General features: G+C 40.2%; 1 protein-coding gene across 2 annotated transcripts in view; it reads right to left on the bottom strand.

The window, feature by feature from the left end:
• The window catches only part of FANCM (FA complementation group M), a 77,218-nt gene that overhangs the window by 30,570 nt on the left and 25,388 nt on the right, over positions 1-21,260 (bottom strand). The window contains exons 5-12 of one of the 2 annotated variants that reach the window (XM_061354584.1): positions 20,892-21,023; positions 19,696-19,828; positions 17,949-18,071; positions 17,334-17,435; positions 8,925-9,118; positions 7,502-7,708; positions 4,010-4,244; positions 2,361-2,414 (exon numbers count right to left, since the gene is read on the bottom strand). In XM_061354584.1, coding sequence (XP_061210568.1) covers positions 2,389-2,414; positions 4,010-4,244; positions 7,502-7,708; positions 8,925-9,118; positions 17,334-17,435; positions 17,949-18,071; positions 19,696-19,828; positions 20,892-21,023 — 1,152 coding nt within the window. In that variant the 3' untranslated portion in view covers positions 2,361-2,388. Of the gene's footprint in view, positions 1-2,360; positions 2,415-4,009; positions 4,245-7,501; positions 7,709-8,924; positions 9,119-17,333; positions 17,436-17,948; positions 18,072-19,695; positions 19,829-20,891; positions 21,024-21,260 lie in introns of those variants that run through there. The other variant, XM_061354583.1, reaches the window with a different exon arrangement.

Genomic DNA, 21,260 nt, shown 5'->3' with positions numbered 1-21,260 from the left:
TGTTTAGACAGGAAAGCAACATTAATTTGTTGTGGCAAAAACATTTGTTAGTCATTAGGGCAGAAACAAAAAGAGGACCAAAATTCCCCAGGAGCAGGGAAAGAAGAAAACAAACCTCATGAGCTTTACTTAGACAAGTGGGAGTGGTATTTAGGCAAGTGGGAGTATAGGTAAAACCAAGATAAGTGATCATATGGCAGCTGCAGACAACAGAATCCTGAGAGTTCAGAGTACTAGGTTTAAGTGCTGTTCAAAAAAAGTCTTTCACTGCAGGAAAAAACTAACCAACACTGAAGTTCTATTAAGGCCATCATTAAATAAACAACAACAAAAACCAAACACTAAAAAAAACAAACAAACCCAGAAGATCAATATTGCTATTAAGATAAATTTGACTCAAGTCTAGGACATGGTACACTCCTTTATAGCTAACACACTGTTCAAGGACCCGGTAGAGAAAAAAGAGACATGAAGAAAATAAAAATTAAGAATGCTTATCAGAAAATAGCCTTTCATATTGTTTGTAAGAACAGTTAAGTATTAGGTCTGCTCCAGCAGTTAATATTCAGCACCCACACACCAAGACAGAGTATGTCAATCTTGGATTAGCCTGGAAATCTGGACAGTATTACCTGGACAAGGTAGAAAGTAAAGGCCAAAAGAAGTCCACAGTTGTAAACAAAAACTAACACCCTTGTCCAGTTCAAAGTGACTTCTGCTGCCCCACTTAAGACTTATCTTCACAACCAAGAAGCAAAAAGATGGCTTCCTACCAAGGAACCAAAAGATGGCCTTCCTACCAAGGAACCAACAATGTATTTTCAAACAGCAAGTTTTTAGGTAGGAAAAAACAGAGAGTAGAGGAAAAACTTTTGAGAAAAACAGGTCTGATTTGGGTTCTGTCTTGCTCTTAAGGACAGATGGTAATCCAGACAGTGTATCAAAACTTTCCCAAACAGCTCAGGTGGTGAACTGCTGCCATCCAGACATGTTCAAGGAAACACCAAGAACAACACATAGCTTCAGTTCCCTGTGTTACAGCTCTAGAGGACAAGAACTTTTAACAACAACAAGGAGATCCTAGGATAGCCACAGTGCAACACCATACAGGCATGAATACCTCCAGCAGCTGGCAAAATTCAGTAACAGGTATTTCTCAAAAGCTCTGGGCTTTCTGCTTCTTTTTTTGAGCCAAGCAAGTGTTTCTGGCTGTCAAGAAAAAAGACGGTACATGAAGAAAACACAACAGATCTCCCTGAGGGGAATGGAAAGAAATCCCCCTGGCTGGTAAAGCAGACAAGCAATGTGATCAAGAAGGTTAATGCCTAAATTACGGGTTGCTCAACTTTTCCCTTCACTAGAAACAGTAATTTCTTGCAGTGCAGAGAAAGATACCTGGCTAAAATAAGAAAGCAGGGACTGAACTCTACTTTCAAATTCTTTTTCAGTCACACAACCTAGTTGCTGTTACACAGGGAGGGAAACTAAAGCAGATCTCACACTGAAGGAAAATGACCTTTCAGCAAACTATTCTGCAAGTTCTCACTTCTGCATTTTAACTTTTTTAACCCTCGCCATTGTTGTTGTATTCAAATGAGGAAACGCATTATAAGGTCTGACAGGACTGAGGTTGTACATCAAGTGAAACCTAACAAAAAAGAAAAGAAACAGGGACCAGAGACTGGCAGAGAACTTACAATAACGCTAAAAATGATTATCCAGACTTCCAGCACTTCCACCTTTTCAATTATACTGTGGGATTGTTGTTCTCATTTTATAAAGAAAAGCATAAAAACCATGTCCTATCTCCAAAGATACTTGACCAGAGATTTTTCCTCCAGTGAGTACAAGCCATTTTAAGAACAAAAATATTCTCTCAAGTGCTTTTTGATTTTACTGCACTTACTAAATATGCTCCATTTTAGCAAGCTCTTTAGAAAAACAGAGAGTAAAGAATCTCAGTTTAGAAGAAACAATGTAAGATGTAATGCCAAGTAATGGGATTTTTGCTCTTGTTGCTGTACTCTTCGCAGAAAAGCTCCTACGAGTGAAGAACACACTGGGTTAGTGATGGGGCAAGACAAGAATAATGTGTCCTTCTGGTACTGAAAACAGATACAATTTATGAAAGGGGGTTTGAAGTGGAAGGATAATGTACAATTAACAGAAAAGAAATTCAAATCAAGAAAAACAGGAGACATTTAATTTTAACTAGAAAAGAGGAAAAACACTTGAGATTGCTACAATACTTCTGCCCATGGCACTACAATATCTGTGCAGATGTATTCTTTCAAGGACAAACCTGAAGATCAGCTGAACCTCAGCTGAACAAGTGAAATGTAAGATGGCATAAATAAAAACATACGCAGCTTATTCAGTACCACTACTTCAATTTTCTAATGTGGAAAAGGGCACTGAAATAAGGAGAGAAAAAATGCAAAAAAAATAATAAAAAGAGATCTTTCTCTTTTTTTTTTTTTTGAGATTTATCTCAAATATCATTAAAATCAGAAACAGACCCTTCATACACTAATGAAGGGGACTTCAACACGAAGCTGGTGCTTAATGATTTACACTCACATAACACGTTCGCAAGATGGGCAGTTGATAGTGTTCACCTTTGGCAGCTGATAGATCTCCACACACGATATGCACTTCTGCTGTGCAGCTGCCAGCCTCTTTCACACAAAAAGAACCTGGTAATTACAGGCTTGGAAATGCTCAGCAGGAAACATGCTCAGCATATTATTTTCTTTATGTACTTACTGCCTCTCATTTCTGTTTTCTAGGACAGGCTTATTTTAATTCCACGTTTTCCTTTGCTTGTTTTCTTGCAAGTTGTGTCTGTTTATTCCACCACTAATTTTCCTCACTGGCCTCCATCTGGGTTGTGCAAAAAACCCAGATAAACATGAAGGCACCAGAGGCATATCAGGAGACAGCATGGGCAGGGTCACCATCACAACCGTGCCACAGCTGTGGCTCCATACATGCATACCTACAAAGAACTTGGGCTGAAGATGGCATGAACAGATTGACTTATCAACACTAACTCTTCCCCATTACATTTCTACCCTGCAAAATGGGAGATAGCATGAACCATTCTGGAGTCCAAAGGGGAAGTGGATTTTTTTCTGCACGATTTTGTAGCTTGCTTCCCCTTTTTATGTTTTGATCAGAAGCATTTTAAAAACCAGGAACTCTAAAGTCGAACTACTCAGATACCAAAATACAAAGTTTCCCAGGGCTTTCAGGAGTTTCAAGAGGTTGCTATTGGTCTTTACAGAAAACACATAACCAAGGAGATCTGGCATGTGGACTTCTAAGCATCTAAAAAACTTAGCTCTTTCTTGCTATCTTTTAATTTTGTTCCATTTACTGAGCATTTCAGTGCCATGCAACTGCATTAGCAAAAGAACCATTTCTCTTTTTAGATTAATTTTCCTCCAAGGATGTGTGCAATTCATAAATATCCTACCCTCAATTTCTCCTTTTCCTCCCCTTAAAAATCTTTTAATTTTCAAGCATTTCTGCTTTGTTGTGATTTACAAAGGTATAAGACATATTTTTCCTGCATTAAAAGACCCCCAAACATTAAATCTAACAGTTAAAGCTCAAAACCAGGTTTGGTATATAGTTATCACAAAATATTCAAGAGACAATGATACCACCTGGCATAGATATAGCAGAAGGCTTCAGAAGACATCATTTACATTTGCCTCTTCTGTTTGTAGCTAGTTTCTGACCTTCAGTCATTGACTCCATGAGCAGCTCAATAAAGATAAAACATGTCTGATTTGAAGTACAGGTATTTAAGGACTGAACTGTGATTTTAGGATGTTAAAGGATGAGGAACTGAAGCAGCAGCCAGCACACTATCACAGTTGAAAGGCCACAGCTGACAAAAACATTGCTAGAGAACCAAAACTCACATGAGCACACAGGTTTGATATAATGACATGACATAGCAGCTTACGCAGTACTTAGGAAAGCGTCATAATCCTCTTACCAATGACACAGGAAAAGAGAGCAGATTTATGCTGGAGGGAACTAGATCTTCTCTCTTTGGAAAACACTCTTGAATTGCTTGGTTCGTATTTTTCAGCGGTAATAAACATTTTATGCATCTTTGGATTTATGCCTTCTGGAATCATACGTGGGCTATGCTGGTAGAAACGAAGCATTTTGTTCCCTGAAATAGCTTTGTCGATGCTCCTTTTGTTCGACTGGCTTTGATTGTAAGTCTGTAAAAGAGAAGACAAATCATATGTTGTGTGACTGTTTTTTCACATGACTTAAAAGTAAAAGAACACCTGAGTGTCTGTGGGGCATCTCATTACTTTATGTTCCCTCATCAAGATGGTTTTTGGTTTTGATTTTGTTTGGGTTTGTTTGTTGTTTTGGTTTTTTTTTTATTCTCTTCCCTAAACACAACTAAATAAAATAAAATGCAAGGCCCCGGGAGCCAACAGTACAGTTGCTTCTTCTGTGAATATCATCAGTTAGGTCAGCATAACGGCTGGTTTAAGTTCTTGAACTTGAAGTTTAAGACCTGCTGGATGCCTCCACATTATGGTAACCAAAGCAGAGAGGGGAAAATAACTGAAGGATATAGAACAAAACAACAAGGCAATGAGGTTGGATTGAAAAAAATTGGCAACAAATACATTAAAATATAGCTACTCATTTTCTTTTTTTTTTTTTTGTTCCTTTTTCTTTTTGAAGAGCTTCCAGTCAAATTCCATTTGAATTATCACTGTTTTGTGCCTAGGGAAAACAATGACAGCAAATGTAGAAAAAAGCGAGGAAGTACCAAAGAACAGTGACTGTTACTTAAGTTCCAAACAACACAAAGTATAAAACAACAGACAGCTTTTCATACTCTGTAAATAGATCAAAAGTAGCCACAGCACCTGAGAGAAAGGAAACACAGCCCTTGCCTTGGGGAATGTACACTCTGCATCAGATATAGGGATGATGTAAATTAAATTACATAAGAAACAAGGAAAGGAGGTCAAGGAAGAAAAGGTGTAATATTATTTGTTAATGTCATATGTGCTCCAAATCCTTTCAATTACACTCTATTTTTATTGCACAACAGAAACACCAAGAAAAAGATGGAGAAACTAGGGGAAGAAACTGGTCCCCCCTCAGAAAGAGAGTCTCCCCACACCATCCTGGGTATTTCTTGTCTTAATACTCTTCTCAAAGTCTCTCTGACATGTCTCCAATGGGGACGGTATGCCCAGTCAGTCTGCCTAAGTGCTCTGAGTATGACATTATGGCAGCTATGTTCTTTAGAGAGATGATCTTTGGAAGCTGGAATCAGAGGAGGACATAAAAAGATGCTCTCTGACTAAAACTAAAAGAGGTTAACAGCTAGCTCTAATGAACCATCCCTCAGGCGTTCCAATAGATGTCTTTTTAGTCCTAGAACAGGCAAAAAGGTCTTTATTTTTTTTTCGGGGGGGGGGGGGGGGGATATGTATTACCCAGTGCATTACTTAACAGAACTGCTACTGTGCTGTACAGACAATATGTTTCTGTTTTGTTTGTTTCAGGGAATGTCAGCTGGTCCCAAGAGCAGCCTGAGAGGCTGTGAGGTTCCTATGCCTCTGAGCCCTTCCCTTCCTATCAGTTCAAATCAGCAGCTAACAGCTCCCTTCCAGGCTCATGTACATACACCTGGGCTTTCCAAAGATGTAAAAACACCCGAATCAAATGCAGCATATCTTAGAATACAGCCGAGATAGAAGGTTCATAAGCTGACAGCTCAGGGAAGCAGGGTGCCACCGTGTGATGTGCAGTGCGCGGCTGAGACACAATGCACTTCCACACAGGATGGCTGAACCAGGTGCAGAAATACAGAGACCAGAGCAGAGTAATAAACACTTCTGTAACAGAAATTCTTGTCAAGCCTCAAACTTCCAGACCTGCATTTGCCAAATTTTCCCAATAAAATGTCTTCAAAAGCTTTATAACTGAAGTGGTTTGATTTAAAACAAACAAATTCACATGAATTAACATGAGACCATTAATTACTTAGCTGCAAATCACATGATGGGGAAGAATCTCCACATTGATAGATCTGAAAGATGACTCCATCAAATAAACAAACAAACAAAAAGAAAAAATAAAAACCACCAAAAAACCCCAATCACAAACCTCCCCCAAAACTCAAGCAAAACCAACCAACCAAAAAAAAAAAAAAACAAAAAAAAACCCAAACAAAAAACAAACCACAAAAACTTCCACCAAGCCTAAAATTACTATCCTACCTAGGAGAAGGTACTACTTCAAAGATTTCTGAGAAAATCTGAAGAGCCCAGTAATCCAACTACTTAAGTCAAACTCCAAGGAATTTAAGGGGCTGTTTTAATATCCCAGTACAGGGCAGAGCTTTCAGTAGCAACCTGTCTTTATCAGCAGCATCAGAAAACACCTATTTACAAATACCATTCACTTCTTTTGACTTTTCGTCCCTTCAAAGCAACTTTTGCCCCCCCCCTCCCCCCCCGCAGGGATTCTTTGGACAGTCATTTAGAATTAAATCCCTGCTGCCTACAAAATTAAACCACAGGCAAACAGCAACTGGAATAAATGAAATAAAAGCAAGACTCTGAAATCTGGGGTTTACAGCTAGGTTACACAGACCTCAGACTTCTCTGTAATGAAACCTGATCCAACTCAGAACCGACCTCACTAGTAAAAACCAGCAAAGAACAAAATCAGTTTGCAGCCAGAACAGTGAGCTGCACTCTAAAAATGCCTTGCATTCAAACAGGCATTGCATGATGAAGCTGTAAAGACGCAGGTTCTTTTTCCTCTGCAATCACCCTCCCTAGAGTGATGTCAGCAGGGATTGCCTCCTCCTACCTAAACCCTGCCCTGTCTGCTTCCGTGGGTCAGGCTTTGAAGTGAAACGGGGCAGCAGCCTGGTACAGCTCAAGATCGGTTCCCGCAGCTCACAATCCAAGGCTTAGACTTCCACTGGTACATTGATTTCCCAAGGGGCAGCCTGCACTCAGAGATGATTAATTATACTCCGAGTTGAGTGCTGAGGTTCAGGAATTTAGCAAAAGTAGATTTCAACTTAAGCTGATCTCTTCAGACCTCAGACGCAAGTCTGCTACCTCTGAGTACTTGTCTAAAAGCATAGCATCATCAGGAGTTCAGGGCAAAATGCTTCCAGCCCTCCTGTGCTCAAAGCTCATCTCTATCTCTTCCACATATCGCACTGCACCCTTGGCAAAACCCCTGTATATATTCCGAGTTTCATTTTATCATTTACAAAATGAGTGTTACTAAGAGGAAAGGCTTGAAACCCTTCATGTTGAGAAAGTGCACATGTTTTTAGAACAGTGTGGACTATTACTTCCCTATAGGACAGTTCAAATGTTGCTAGGAGTAGTCAGGATTGCTGTGGGGCTTAATCCACAGAGTAGATTTTCCTGGAACAGGCTATTTTGTTTTCCCAGTGAGAAGCAAGCTACACACTCACCCGTTCCTCCCGTCCCTCAGCGAGGATGACCACAATCCTGCCTTGCCGCCTGCGCCCCGTTCGGCCCATCCTCTGCACGAGGCGGACTGGGCTTTTCTGAGCGTCAAAGCAAATGATGAGATCAACTTCTCCAATGTCTAAGCCTTCTTCCCCAACACAGGTAGAGACCAGAGTGTTATACCCACCTTCACGAAAGCGTTTCACCACCTGAATAAACAATTTAAATTAGATTTAGCAGAAGAGACAGAAAGCCCTTTATACAAACTTTGCAATCATAGAGTCAGTATTTCTAGCTTAAGACAGAAGCTTAAAAAATTAACTTATATTTTAAAACTGCAAAGCTTGGCGTTTCTGGATTTGTCGCATGCTGATGTTAACATCAACATATCAGTTCTTCAATTCTAAAATAAAGGGAAAAAAGGCACACCTTATTCTGACTCCAACCATGGCATCCTTCTAAAATTGATCTTCCCAGCTTTGCAATTAAATATTTGGGTTGATTGGTTTTTCTTTGGTTATTGGGGCTTTTGTTTTTTGTTGTTGTTGTTTTTTTTTTTTACTTTTCTAGATCAGAATTTATGGATGTATCTTATTTTTTCTACCTACAAAAAAAAAAAAATAATCCCTAAGTATTTGAATATTTCTCTAGCTTCTCAAATACATGAAAGTTAGCAGTTGCTAATACAATGTAATACAGAAAGTATTTCTATTTCTACATTCTGTTCAGTGAGTATAATTTTGGAAACTCTGAAGGCAACTAAACTACACAGAAAGTCACTAATAGAATCATAGAATAGTTAGGGTTGGAAAGGACCTTAAGATCATCAAGTTCCAACCCCCTGCCATGGGCAGGGATACCTCGCTCTAAACCGTATCACCCAAGGCCTCGTCCAACCTGGCCTTGAACACTGCCAGGGACGGAGCATTAACAACCTCCCTGGGCAACCTATTCCAGTGCCTCACTACCCTAACAGGAAAGAATTTCCTCCTTATATCCAATCTAAACTTCCCCTGTTGAAGTTTTAACCCATTACGCCTTGTCCTATCACTATTCCCTAATGAATAGTCCCTCCCCAGCATCCCTATAGGCCCCCTTCAGATACTGGAAGGCTGCTGTGAGGTCTCCACACAGCCTTCTCTTCTCCAGGCTGAACAGCCCCAACTTTCTCAGCCTATCTTCATGTGGGAGGTGCTCCAGTCACCTGATCATTCGCATGGCCCTCCTCTGGACTTGTTCCAACAGATCCATGTCCTTTTTATGTTGAGGACACCAGAACTGCACACAATACTCAAAGTGAGGTCTCACGAGTTCAGTCGCTGCCATACTATCTCTATTGATAGTAATGTAGTAATTTAGACATTTAATATTTAATATATGTATCTTTATCACTATTTCCTAATACAAGTCTCATCTTTTCTTTACCTCAAGTTGTTCCTTCTGTGTGAAGCCTTTTGTGCTCTTGCCTGTGGAGTGGCCAAGAAACGTCATCACTCGAACCACCGGAGAGAGCCGGGAAAGCATTTCTGCAATTTCTTGCACACTGTCCCGAAATGATGAGAAGATCATCACTCTGGTACCCACAGCGTCCACAGATGGGCTTCCAGTCATCACTTGGTCTAGTTCATTTAAAAAAGCCAGAAAAGCCTTTTTATGCACAATTTTAAAATAATAACCAATGAAACCTTAAGAACAGGTAATCCCACAAGCTACATATACAGAGCTCTCACCTCGCTTACTGGGAAGGTTTTTTCCAACTATACAGCATTCTGATCTTGTCAAATAAATTTGACTTTAAAAGAAATTTCATTAAAAATATATAAAATACAATACATTAATAATAATAAACAAATAAATAAACCCAGTAAAGACAACTGACTATCAGGAGCCTCTCAGACTGTTTAGACCAAACCCCTAGAAAATGCTCTGAGATACACCTGCTCGAACAATTCCAGTATCATAGTTTTGGAGAATTTACACCAACTATGGCAAGAGTGTCTTACATCTGAGGTACCATTTCTACTGTTACTTTGAAAAGCTCAGGTTTGAGGGCAAGTGTGTTGTTGAGGGCAAGTTTAAGATACCTTCTTCCAAAGAGCCTACAATGTCGCTTTTAAATCTGCTACTTAACTGCCCATATACTCAGCTGAGGTCAGCAATATATACAAATAAAACCACTGTTACCATTAGTCTAGGATACAGCATAGTGGAATATAAGAGATCTGCATCAACTTTGTATGATTTACTACAGCAAGTTTCCTCTAGTTTTACAGCTTAGGATCCTCACGAGAGCAGAAATATGAGAAAACTTCTCTTAATACAATAATCTGTTGGTTTTGAATGATCTGTCATAGCAACTGGTTATATCTGTCACTTCAGTAGAAAAGATTACTTTCCCTTTTCAAAGAAAGGGGGGAAATAATTGCATTGATATGCAGTTTCTTTACAAGGTGCTTTTGACCAAAACCACGATTCTTATGTTATACCATCATGGATTTTGTCTTCTGGGTACTCAACTTGCTTTTTCTTCTTCTTTTTTAAACATATAAGGATCTGCCCTCATGAGTACAAACAAAAGCTAAGCAACACACAAGTTTTGAGCAGTCATCTTCTGTTTATCCTTTCCAAATGCTAAAACAAGACACACATTACTGCATGCAGCAAAGTCAAACCAGAGTATCTTACAAAGGGGAATCTCAAAAAAGATACAGTGAACAACTGAAATTGGCACAGTGTGCATGCCTTACTTAGACATAGCCCTCAGATGAAATCAAATAGATTCCTAGGGATAAAGGTCTCCTCTTTTATACAACTCTTCACAAAACAGCTTTATGCCATTGAAAGAAAGGTTAGATAAGGAATTAACATTCTCAAGACTGAATGTAAGCTGTTTCCCTGAAATATAAAGAGCAGGCACTTGGTGCTTGACAACAGTTGTACATTATGCCTTTAATTCCAGCATCAAGCCGTTTCTTGATGTTAAAGCATTAAGTGTAACAAATAAGTGCGTGTGTACATATATCTTTCCGACCAACTATCAGAAAACCCAATATAGTTTTCAGTTGTGAGTATCTATGACATGCAGAAACGCTTTCAGTATCTCAACTCAAAAAGGAAAAGCTGAAAAGAACCATTTTTCCACATTTCTTCTTAAGATGAGCACTTAATTCACAGGTAGATCATGAAGGTGGCTTCCTCCAGTCAAAACAGATTTCACTCTTGAGGCTGACAGCCAAAGACATTAGATGGGGATCTCCAGAGGTCTCTTCCAACTAGTGTGAATTACTCTATGATATACTACTACAACACTGATAGAATGTATTCTGCATAATTTGCCATCCTGAGCAGACTAACAAGCTAAATATTCCAAAATAAGTGCAGGCTGGATATATATTACTCACATGAGTTCATATGATTATTATCATTACCCCTTGTCCTTTCATTGTTTGCCATTTCAGTGGCAAACAATGAAAGGACAAGGGGTAATGGGTACAAATTGGAGCACAAGAGGTTCCACTTAAACCTGAGAAGAAACTTCTTCTCAGTGAGGGTGACGGAACACTGGAACAGGCTGCCCAGGGGGGTTGTGGAATCTCCTTCTTTGGAGACATTCAAGACCTGCCTGGACACGTTCCTGTGTAACCTTATCTAGGTGTTCCTGCTCCGGCAGGGGGATTGGACTAGATGATCTTTTGAGGTCCCTTCCAATCTAACCTACTGTGATACTGTGATACTGTGATATGATTCTCCTCTTCTGAATTTGTTCTGAACAACATTTATTCTATACCTACTTTTAGCGCATTCTCATGACATGAATAGCAATAATGCTCACTATTATCTGCCCCTGTGCTATAAGAAAAATACATGTTATGCTAATGCCATTACCTCCTTGACCATATCCAAACACAGACTTACAAAATTCAAGACATTAGCAGCCCATAATCAATCTGACAAGTATTCCAGGTATTGAAGATTAGCTGGAAGAAGCTCATTATGCTGAGCCAATATTTCTTAAGGTCTGGCCAGAACATTCACCTGAATTGCTGGTAAGTGCACCTTGCAAAGCAAGGGTAATAGCTATATTGTCAGGAAGCTCAGACTTAACCTGGTTTATCACCAGTTAGAAACAGTTCAGTTTGACCAAGCAACTTGGCACTACAGCCAGATGTTCTCATCTGAGAGGGTGCATTTCAAATGAAGAGCTGCTGCTGTTCCTGATATAGCTAACAACTTAGGTTACTAATAGTCCCTTTTCCATCTCAAATGCCAGGCTTTTCAAGGAAAATGCTTTACAGAGTAGTTATTAATTAAACAAACAAACAAACAAAAACCCCAAACAAACAAACAACCAACAAAAAAAAAACACACAGGCATTCACAAAGTAAATCAAGATTTGGAGTAGTTCAACAATGTATAACCGGAAAAAAGCACAATTAAGTTCAGGGAGTTCGTTTGCTTTTGTTTGTTTTCCTTAGAGACAACACACACTTGCATGAGTTCCTGAAACAAATGCTCAATGTATTTTCCACTGCTTACCAAAATGATTTAGGCTTTTTTTTTAGAGCCTTCTAATGGAGCAAAGATACATGTGATTATGTTTGGAATCTTAATAAATATTAAGGCTTTTATTGACAGACTTGTAACAAATTCTTGTCTGGAGGAGGGAGAAATCAGGACATGGGTTGTACTCTATTCCATCAGAATCCAAACCTGGCATTTAGGGTACAGTTACTTGTGTATGTGTAAATTTAGAGTTTACCTGCAAGAAACAGGGAGCAAGGGTAGAATCATAGAATAGTTACAGTTGGAAAGGACCTTAAGATCATCAAGTTCCAACTCCCCTGCCATGGGCAGGGACACCTCACACTAAACCATACCACCCAAGGATTCGTCAAACCTGGCCTTGAACACCACCAGGGATGGAGCATTCACAACCTCCCTGGGTAGCCCATTCCAGTGCCTCACCATCCTAATAGGAAAGAACTGCTTCCTTATATCCAATCTAAACTTCCCCTGTCTAAATTTTAACCCGTTACCCCTTGTTCTATCACTACAGTCCCTAATGAAGAGTCCCTCCTCAGCATCCCTACAGGCCCCCTTCAGATACTGGAAGGCTGCTATGAGGTCTTCACGCAGTCTTCTCTTCTCCACGCTGAACAGCCCCAACTTTCTCAGCCTGTCTTCATATGGGAGGTGCTCCAGTCCCCTGATCATTCTCGTGGCCCTTCTCTGGACTTGTTCCAACAGTTCCATGTCCTTCTTATGTTGAGAACACCAGAACTGCACACAATACTCCAAGTGAGGTCTCACGAGACCAGAACAGAGGAGCAGGATCACCTCCTTCAACCTGCTGGTCACACTCCTTTCAATGCAGCCCAGGATACGGTTGGCTTTCTGGGCTGCGAGTGCACACTGAAGCCGGCTCATGTTCATTTTCTCATTGACCAGCACCCCCAAGTCCTTCTCCGCAGGGCTGCTCTGAATCTCTTCTCTGCCCACCCTGCAGCTGTGTCTGGGATTGCTCCAACCCAGGTGTAGGACCTTGCACTTGGCATGGTTAAGCTGCATAAGGTTGGCATTAGCCCACCTCACAAGCGTGTCAAGGTCCCTCTGGATGGCATTCCTTCCCTCCAGTGTATCAACCGAACCACACAGCTTGGTGTCATCGGCAAACTTGCTGAGGGCGCACTCAATCCCACTGTCCATGTCACTGACAAAGATGTTGAACAAGACCGGTCCCAACACCGATCCCTGAGGGACACCACTCGTTACTGGTCTCCAGCTGGACACTGAGCCATTGACCACAACTCTTTGTGTGCGGCCACCCAGCCAGTTCTTTATCCACCGAGAGGTCCACATATCAAATTGATGTCTCTCAAATTTAGAGACAAGCATGCTTTCCAGGAGAATCTGCTCCAAGATTTTGCCAGGCACAGAGGTGAGACTGACTGGTCTGTAATTCCCTGGGTCATCCATTTTCCCCTTCTTGAAAATGGGGGTTATATTTCCCTTTTTCCAGTCATCAGGAACTTCACCTGACTGCCACGACTTTTCAAATATGATGGCCAGCAGCTTAGCAACTTCATTTTCCAGCTCCTTCAGGACCCGCGGATGGATTTCATCAGGTCCCATGGACTTGTGTACATTCAGGTTTTTAAGATGGTCTCGAACCAGATCCTCTCCTACAGTAGGCCCAAGGTCTTCATTCTCACAGTCCCTGCATCTGCCTTCCAAGACTTGGGTGGTGCAGTCAGAGCCTTTGCCAGTGAACACTGAGGCAAAGAAGTCATTCAGAACCCCAGCCTTCTCCAAATTCAGGGTAGCCAGTTCTCCTGATAGCTTCTGGAGGGGGCCTATATTGTCCCTAGTCTGTTTTTTATTCGCTACGTACCTATAGAATCTCTTCCTTAACATCCCTAGACAAGTTTATTTCTAACTGGGCCTTAGCTTTCCTAACCTAGTCCCTAGCTCCCTGGACAACATCCCTGTATTCTTTCCAGGCTGCCTGTCCTTGTTTCCACCTTTTATAAGCCTCTTTTTTCCTTTGAATTTTTCTCATCAGCTCCTTATCCATCCAAGGAGGTCTCCTGGCCCTCCTGCTGCACTTCCTTCTAGTTGGGAATCATAGAAACACAGAATCATAGAACAGTTAGGGTTGGAAAGGACCTTAAGATCGTCTAGCCCCCACCTCGCTGCCATGGGCAGGGACACCTTCCACAGACTGGGTTGCTGAAAGCCCTGCCCAACCTGGCCTTGAACACTGCCAGGGATGGAGCATTCACAACCTCCCTGGGTAGCCCATTCCAGTGTCTCACCACTCTAACAGCAAAGAATTTCCTCCTTATATCCAATCTAAACTTCCCTTGTTGAAGTTTTAACCCGTTACCCCTTGTCCTGTCACTACAGTCCCTAATGAAGAGTCCCATCCCAGCATCCCTATAGGCCTCCTTCAGAAACTGGAAGGCTGCTATGAGGTCTCCACGCAGCCTTCTCTTCTCCACGCTGAACAGCCCCAACTTTCTCAGCCTGTCTTCATATGGGAGGTGCTCCAGTCCCCTGATCATCCTCATGGCTCTCCTCTGGACTTGTTCCAACAGTTCCATGTCCTTTTTATGTTGAGGACACCAGAACTGCACACAATACTCCAGGTGACATCTCACGAGAGCAGAGTAGAGAGGCAGGATCACCTCCTTTGACCTACTGGTCATGCTGCTGCTGATGTGGCCAAAGACATGGTTGGCTTTCTGGGCTTTGAGCATACACTGCTGGCTAATGTTGAGCTTCCCATTGACCAACACCCTTAAGTCCTTCTCCGCAGGGCTGCTCTGAATCACTTCTCCACCCAACCTGCAGCTTTGCCTGGGTTGGGCACAAAAGTACAGGTTTTGCTCAAACGGTATCATCAGAGACGCTATGACAGTGAATAAGAAGGCAAACAGAGAAGTTCACAGTGCCTCACTATTTCTGTCTGGTGCCCAGTGTATTTGGGTTGAAGATGCATAAGCTTAGTGACTAGAATCATAGAATCATAGAATAGTTAGGATTGGAAAGGACCTTAAGATCATCAAGTTCCAACCCCCCTGCCATGGGCAGGGACACCTCGCTCTAAACCATGTTACCCAAGGCCTCATCCAACCTGGCCTTGAACACCGCCAGGGACGGAGCATTCACAACCTCCCTGGGCAACCCATTCCAGTGCCTCACCACTCTAACAGGAAAGAATTTCCTCCTTATATCCAATCTAAACTTCCCCTGTTGGAGTTTTAACCCATTACCCCTTGTCCTGTCACTACAGTCCTAATGAAGAGTCCCTCCTCAGCATCCCTACAGGCCCCCTTCAGATACTGGAAGGCTGCTATGACATCTCCACGCAGCCTTCTCTTCTCCAGGCTGAACAGTCCCAACTTTCTCAGCCAATCTTCCTATGGGAGGTGCTCCAGTCCCCTGATCATCCTCGTGGCCCTCCTCTGGACTTGCTCCAACAGATCCATATCCTTTTTATGTTGAGGACACCAGAACTGCACACAATACTCCAAGTGAGGTCTCATGAGAGCAGAATAAAGGGGCAGGACCACCTCCTTCGACCTGCTGGTCACACTCCTTTTGATGCAGCTCAGGATACGGTTGGCTTTCTGGGCTGCACAACTCTGATCTGACTGTGAATTGTAAAGTGCTTTCCGGCCTTGCTTTAGACACAGAGATGTCAGGACTGTTTGTTTGTGTTTGCTTTAAATTTAACTGCATACATCTAGAAAACTGTGGTCAGAACGTTGCCTTGTATTCCCTATAGCCTTGCCTTGCATATTAGTTATGAGGATAAAAGAGGTTACAGGGATCAGAAAGAAGAAAAAAAACCTGACGTACCTAGCTCAAGGTATGACTCAATACGCTACCATAGCTCACCCATTATGCTATAAAATTTGATGTATTTCTTCTTGCAGTTACTGTAATTTTGTATTTAGAACAGTAAAGATTTATAGTCCATGCCTACTCACATCTGAGGTTCATGCATACAGACACAAAAACAAATTTGAAATATTTGTAATTTATTACCTGTTAATAATACTAAGAGACATGTCTGACCAACACTGCAAGGAAAAACCGTATCTAATGGGATTCCATGACAGAAAAATCCATGCTACCAAAAGAAGATAGAAGAGTATTAAATATGAAAATCAGTTAAAGTAACTCCAGCACAGAACACAGAATTTGAGGCAATAGCTTAGAAACATGTTAGAGGAAACAAGACAGAGGTGTGGAGGGAGGTAGGAGGGAGGGAGGTAGGGAAGACAGAAGTATGAATGGGAAGAAAGGATGGGGGAGAAGAAAGTAATTGGTTTAAATACATTTGGACATATTCTAAGATAACAAAAGCAGAAATGAGGAAACTTGAAGCTGTGTACTAGAAAGAAGAAGTCATTTAAAGTGTATTCTAACAATCAAGCATCTGAGATGGGGGGGGGAACAGAAGAAAACCAAAACAAACACACACACAACCCTCACAAAACAAACAAACACCAAAACCAAACCAACAAATAAAAAATCCCAGCCCCAAGAAAAGCAGAAGGGTGGGTCAGAAATTACCACAACTTCACAGAGCACAACAATCCAAACAAAGGAAAAAGTGAAGAAGTCGCAAAACAAATTTATAGGTACTACTGTCATCATTCCACAAGCAACAGCTGGATCAAGAAGCTGAAAAGAAGTTTCAGCAACAGCTGAAACTTTCTAAAACCACAGACATCTGAATGATTCTAATTCTTTTCTTCATAATCTCATACTAAGGTATGACGTGCTTTTGTTCTCCCTTTCAGTTAAGATGAACAAAAATGAAAAACAGACAAATGTAATCAAAGGTTTTAAACTTCAAATGAGTGCCTCAGTTTGTTATGCTTGGCAACAAGGCTGGATATCAGAACTTCTATCCTTAAGATCTATAAACATGTTGCATCATAACTTTTCAGGAGGCGTAGCAGCACTGCACTGAGCAATGTTTCCAGAACAAATTAAATGATTATGGAAATCATGAGACATAGTAGCATTAGGAATGAGTTTACGACATAGTAGCATTAGGAATGAGTTTACTATCACTGTTTTACTAAGCTGCTAGAACAGTTTATATGAAATGAATAGTGATAACTTACAGAACATTTTTCTTAAAGAAATGTCATGGTATAATTCTTCTCAAGAGAACTTCACACAGAAGATATACAAACATACAAAACAATATAGAAGCACTTGAAAAAATGAGAAAATAAATCAGTAGAAAATTACTAGTTTTCATCCACAGGTTCAAATGTTCAGATGCTTTTTCCCTGAGTTGTTGGTACTTACCAGAACATCCCTTTTTCCAGGACTTGAAGTGTTCTATTACAATTTCCTCCAATTTCTTCAGTTTTGGATGGCTATAGATAAATTCCTTTTTATTTTCAAACACTGAAAAGGAAATAAAGCCATTAAAGATGTAACTAAACCTGCAACAAGTATGAAGGTTTAGTGAACTTCATTTCTTCCCATAATTATCTGAGTCAGACATACAAATCCCTGCCACTAGTTCATATTGCATTCCCTAAGCATATTAGTAAACTACTCATAAAACACATCTGTTAAACCCATTTTCTGAGAAAGTGTGGCTATTCTTGTTATAGTCACACTGCAAAAGATGCACTGTCAAACAGTACTGTTTTAACCTTTCATCTTAAATCAAATTTAAAACTTCAAACATAATAAACTTGTTTTAAGGGAGCTAAAACCACCAAAAGAAGATGGATACATGGATGGACAAATGGATACATGGATACAAGTCTGGAGAAAACAATCTAGAATATAGAATACTAGCTGAAAAATATCATAGCAAATGCATTCCTCCATCTACAAACTATGTAGAGGTATCTACTGTTTCATTTAAACAGAATGTAAATAGTCTCCCTTTGAAAGGGAAATACTGACCTGTTTTATTCTTGTGAATATTTCCATTCACTGAAGATTTGTCTGAAAACATGTCTCTGAGCTGCTGATAAAGCTTCATGAAGTCCTCATTATGACCAAGTTCATTCTTCGTGCGGGTTAACCCTTTGTAAAAGGTTGAAATAATTTAGTATTTAATCTCTAGAGTGAATATATTTTTTCTATCCAAAAGAGAAGCTTTCTCAGAAGCAGCAAGCTCCTTTCATGTTAAATTTAGAAAATAACATTGTTTGGCACCAAATTATTATTATGTTTTTTTCAAAGAAGACACCAGTACAGAATTTAAGCATGAAAACGTTAACTTGAGCATGAAAAATGTAGGTAAAGACAGAAGCCTGGTCCTACTACTGGGACCAGGTAAACTAAAAAGTGTTACATCAATCATTTAGCAGTAGAAAAATCATACAATCCACAGTGAGGGTAGTGATACACTGACACAGGTTGCCCAGAGAAGCTGTTGCTGGCCCATCCCTGGCACTGACTGTTCAAGGCCAAGTTGGACGGAGCTTGGAGCAAACTGATCTAATGGTAAGTGAGCTTGCCCATCACAGGCAGGTTGCAACTAGATCATCATCGAAGTCCCGTCCAAGCTGAATCATCTTTTGAGACTATGAAATGCTGCCAGATACACAAAGAGCTTAGCTTACCCAAAGCTTAAATTCAGAAGTTTCTTGATTGATTTTATGTCAATGCTAAAAAGAATTTAATCCTGCTTAGATCAGAAATGAAACTTAGTAGGACACCAGTACAGAAGACCTACTTATTAGAACTATTTTCCATCAGTCATCTTTTAGTAGCAGACAACGATTTTAAGGAATCTCAGAAACTATAAAATTTGTTGTAGGCAAATCACCTTTTTTAAGTTACCACACAGTTACATAGTGAAGTATAAATCAAAATGAAGCAAGAAATCAGACAGCCACAGCATGGGCTAATCTAAGTAGCTGGAACATCCCACACTCAGTGTTTAAAAGAAACTTGCAGTTGGACTGACATTGCCATGTTGAAATTTATCCACTCAAAAAAGGTATCAGTACCAAACCAGGTCTTCCAGGGAGCAATGACAACCCAACAGGTCTAAAAAGGACTGTGCAGAGTTGCAACTCACAATAGTCAGTGACAGAATTAGGAAAATAAACTGAGGCCAGAACATAAAGTATCTTTGCATCACTGTATGAATTCATGCTGTACCCACATCTGGAATAGTACACAGTTTTCGTTTGAGAAAATAAGAAGAGGTACAGAGAAAGATCACAACAACTTTATTTTTAGCTTAGTGAGCATGGAAGATGTTGCACATCTGAGACAGAAATATCTGGTGTGATGTGACTAAATCTGTAGTCTTCTGGCAGAGATGCTTAAAACTCATGCATACATGAGTTTTGCTGCAGGGAGACGAATTGCTTTACAAGACCAAACAATTTCTCAGTTTAAATTGTTTAATGGTTATTCTGTGTCTCGCCAGAGATATTACTGGCACTTCCTCCAAGTTCAGTTTGTGGCTTTTTTTTTTTTTTAGAACTACTGCCATAAAAATACATTCACTCTATCAAATGTACTCTGACATTGTGCTAACACATTTCCCATGGGTATGAATGGGAACAAAATACCAATCACACTGGCAACCCCGTTACGTAAGCTGTTTTGTGCAAACCTAGCCATGCAGATGAGGTAAATTAAATGAGAAGGACTGGAAACAAAAGAAAGGATGTTTCTAAAGACATCTCACCTTTTGATCCATCCATAATTCCACAAAGGTAGATAAATAATGACCGTAATCCCATTTGTAGTAGCAGCTCATAACCATGATATAAACTGATACAAAGTGCAAAGTCTCCTTCAATTATGCCTTGATGTACTCCCTGTGAAAACAAAACAGACTCATCATTAAATTAGGAAGTTAATAAGCAGTAGAAATCATACCACAATTCTCCTAAAAAAGATGACTGACATCTGAGAAATAGAGCCAAAGCACAAACTAATGCAGAGAACAGTCATAGAATCATAAAATGGTTTTGATTGGAGGGGAACTTAAATATCACCTAGCTCCAACCCCCTGCCACAGGCCGGGACACCTTCCACTAGACCAGGTTGCTTCAAGCCCTGTCCAACCTGGCCTTGAACACTGCCAGGGATGGGGCAGCCACAGTTTCTCTGAGCAACCTGTGCCAGGGCCTCACCACCCTCACAGAAAGAATTTTTCCCTAATGCCTAACCTAAATCTACACTCTTTCAGTTTAAAGATACTCCAAAACCTTCAGGAAACACATTACACAATTCTTTATAATCAATGAATACAATCTTTTCCCACCTCCAAAATGATCTCCAAAATACCTGTATTATCTTCCAAGACTAGCTCATTACTTTTCAGTGCAGCACCACTGAAAATCTGACAGCTGAACCACCCATCAGTATTTGGCAAAAACAGAAATTTCTGACAGAACTACCAAGGCTACAGAATTTCAGTCAGAAAAGCTGGCTTGCCTACTTCAAAGTATATTTCCCAATGTTCTTTTCCAAGCACTCTTTTTTTCTTTTTTACTTTTATTTATTTTTTAAATAATACTCTTTAAGTTTAAAAAATCTAAACACTATTGAACACACAATTTACAGAAAAATGGGAGCAGCAATGTAGTTTTGTGTGAAAAAGTTTAAACTTGGCAGTCAGTAATGACTTAAGAAAGTAATTACTTACGTTCTCAAAACAATTTCAGTTTGGAAATGGAGTTCACCTTTTCCTTAACTCCCTTGAATTAGCATCAAGAAATGTAGAAAAAGTAGATATATTTTGTTGTATATTTTATTTGAGGGCTAAAACCAGAATGTTACACAGGAAACCTAACTTAAAACTAGCATGAAAATTTGTACACTATGGAGTATTACTATTTATTCATTACTTTAGTAACATGAAATAAAGACATTTACCGCACTTTGTGAAGAAGGGTTTTTTCTGTATTGATCTCTTGCTAGAATTATCTGGTACTTCGTAAGGCTGGGAATATCCCGCCTTGATAAAACTCCTATTCTAATCAGGCGTCCAGCAAATGTTTCCAATACCTGCAAACAAAACACGGAAGAACACAAAAGATATAAAGGAATGACTATTTAGCTCATTGAAGGAGTTTTATTTTTAAAGATCTTACACAATAGAACACAAGCAGCAGCTCATTTATTTTATTTAAAACACAGAGGTTTTCAAAACAAACTGTACTGGTTTGCGAAAAATGTGTTACTGTACCAGATGACACTTGGGGTCCCTGTACCTCACTGTAACATTATCCAGTACCAGGAGGT

The sequence above is a fragment of the Neopsephotus bourkii genome, unplaced genomic scaffold (genome assembly GCF_033783945.1).
Source record: "Neopsephotus bourkii isolate Nb327-2 ecotype Australia unplaced genomic scaffold, CSIRO-AGI_Nbou_v1 NB_740, whole genome shotgun sequence".
Lineage (NCBI taxonomy): Eukaryota > Metazoa > Chordata > Aves > Psittaciformes > Psittacidae > Neopsephotus > Neopsephotus bourkii.
The sequence above is the reverse complement of the archived record's forward strand: the minus strand, read 5'-3'. Positions and strand labels throughout refer to the sequence as shown.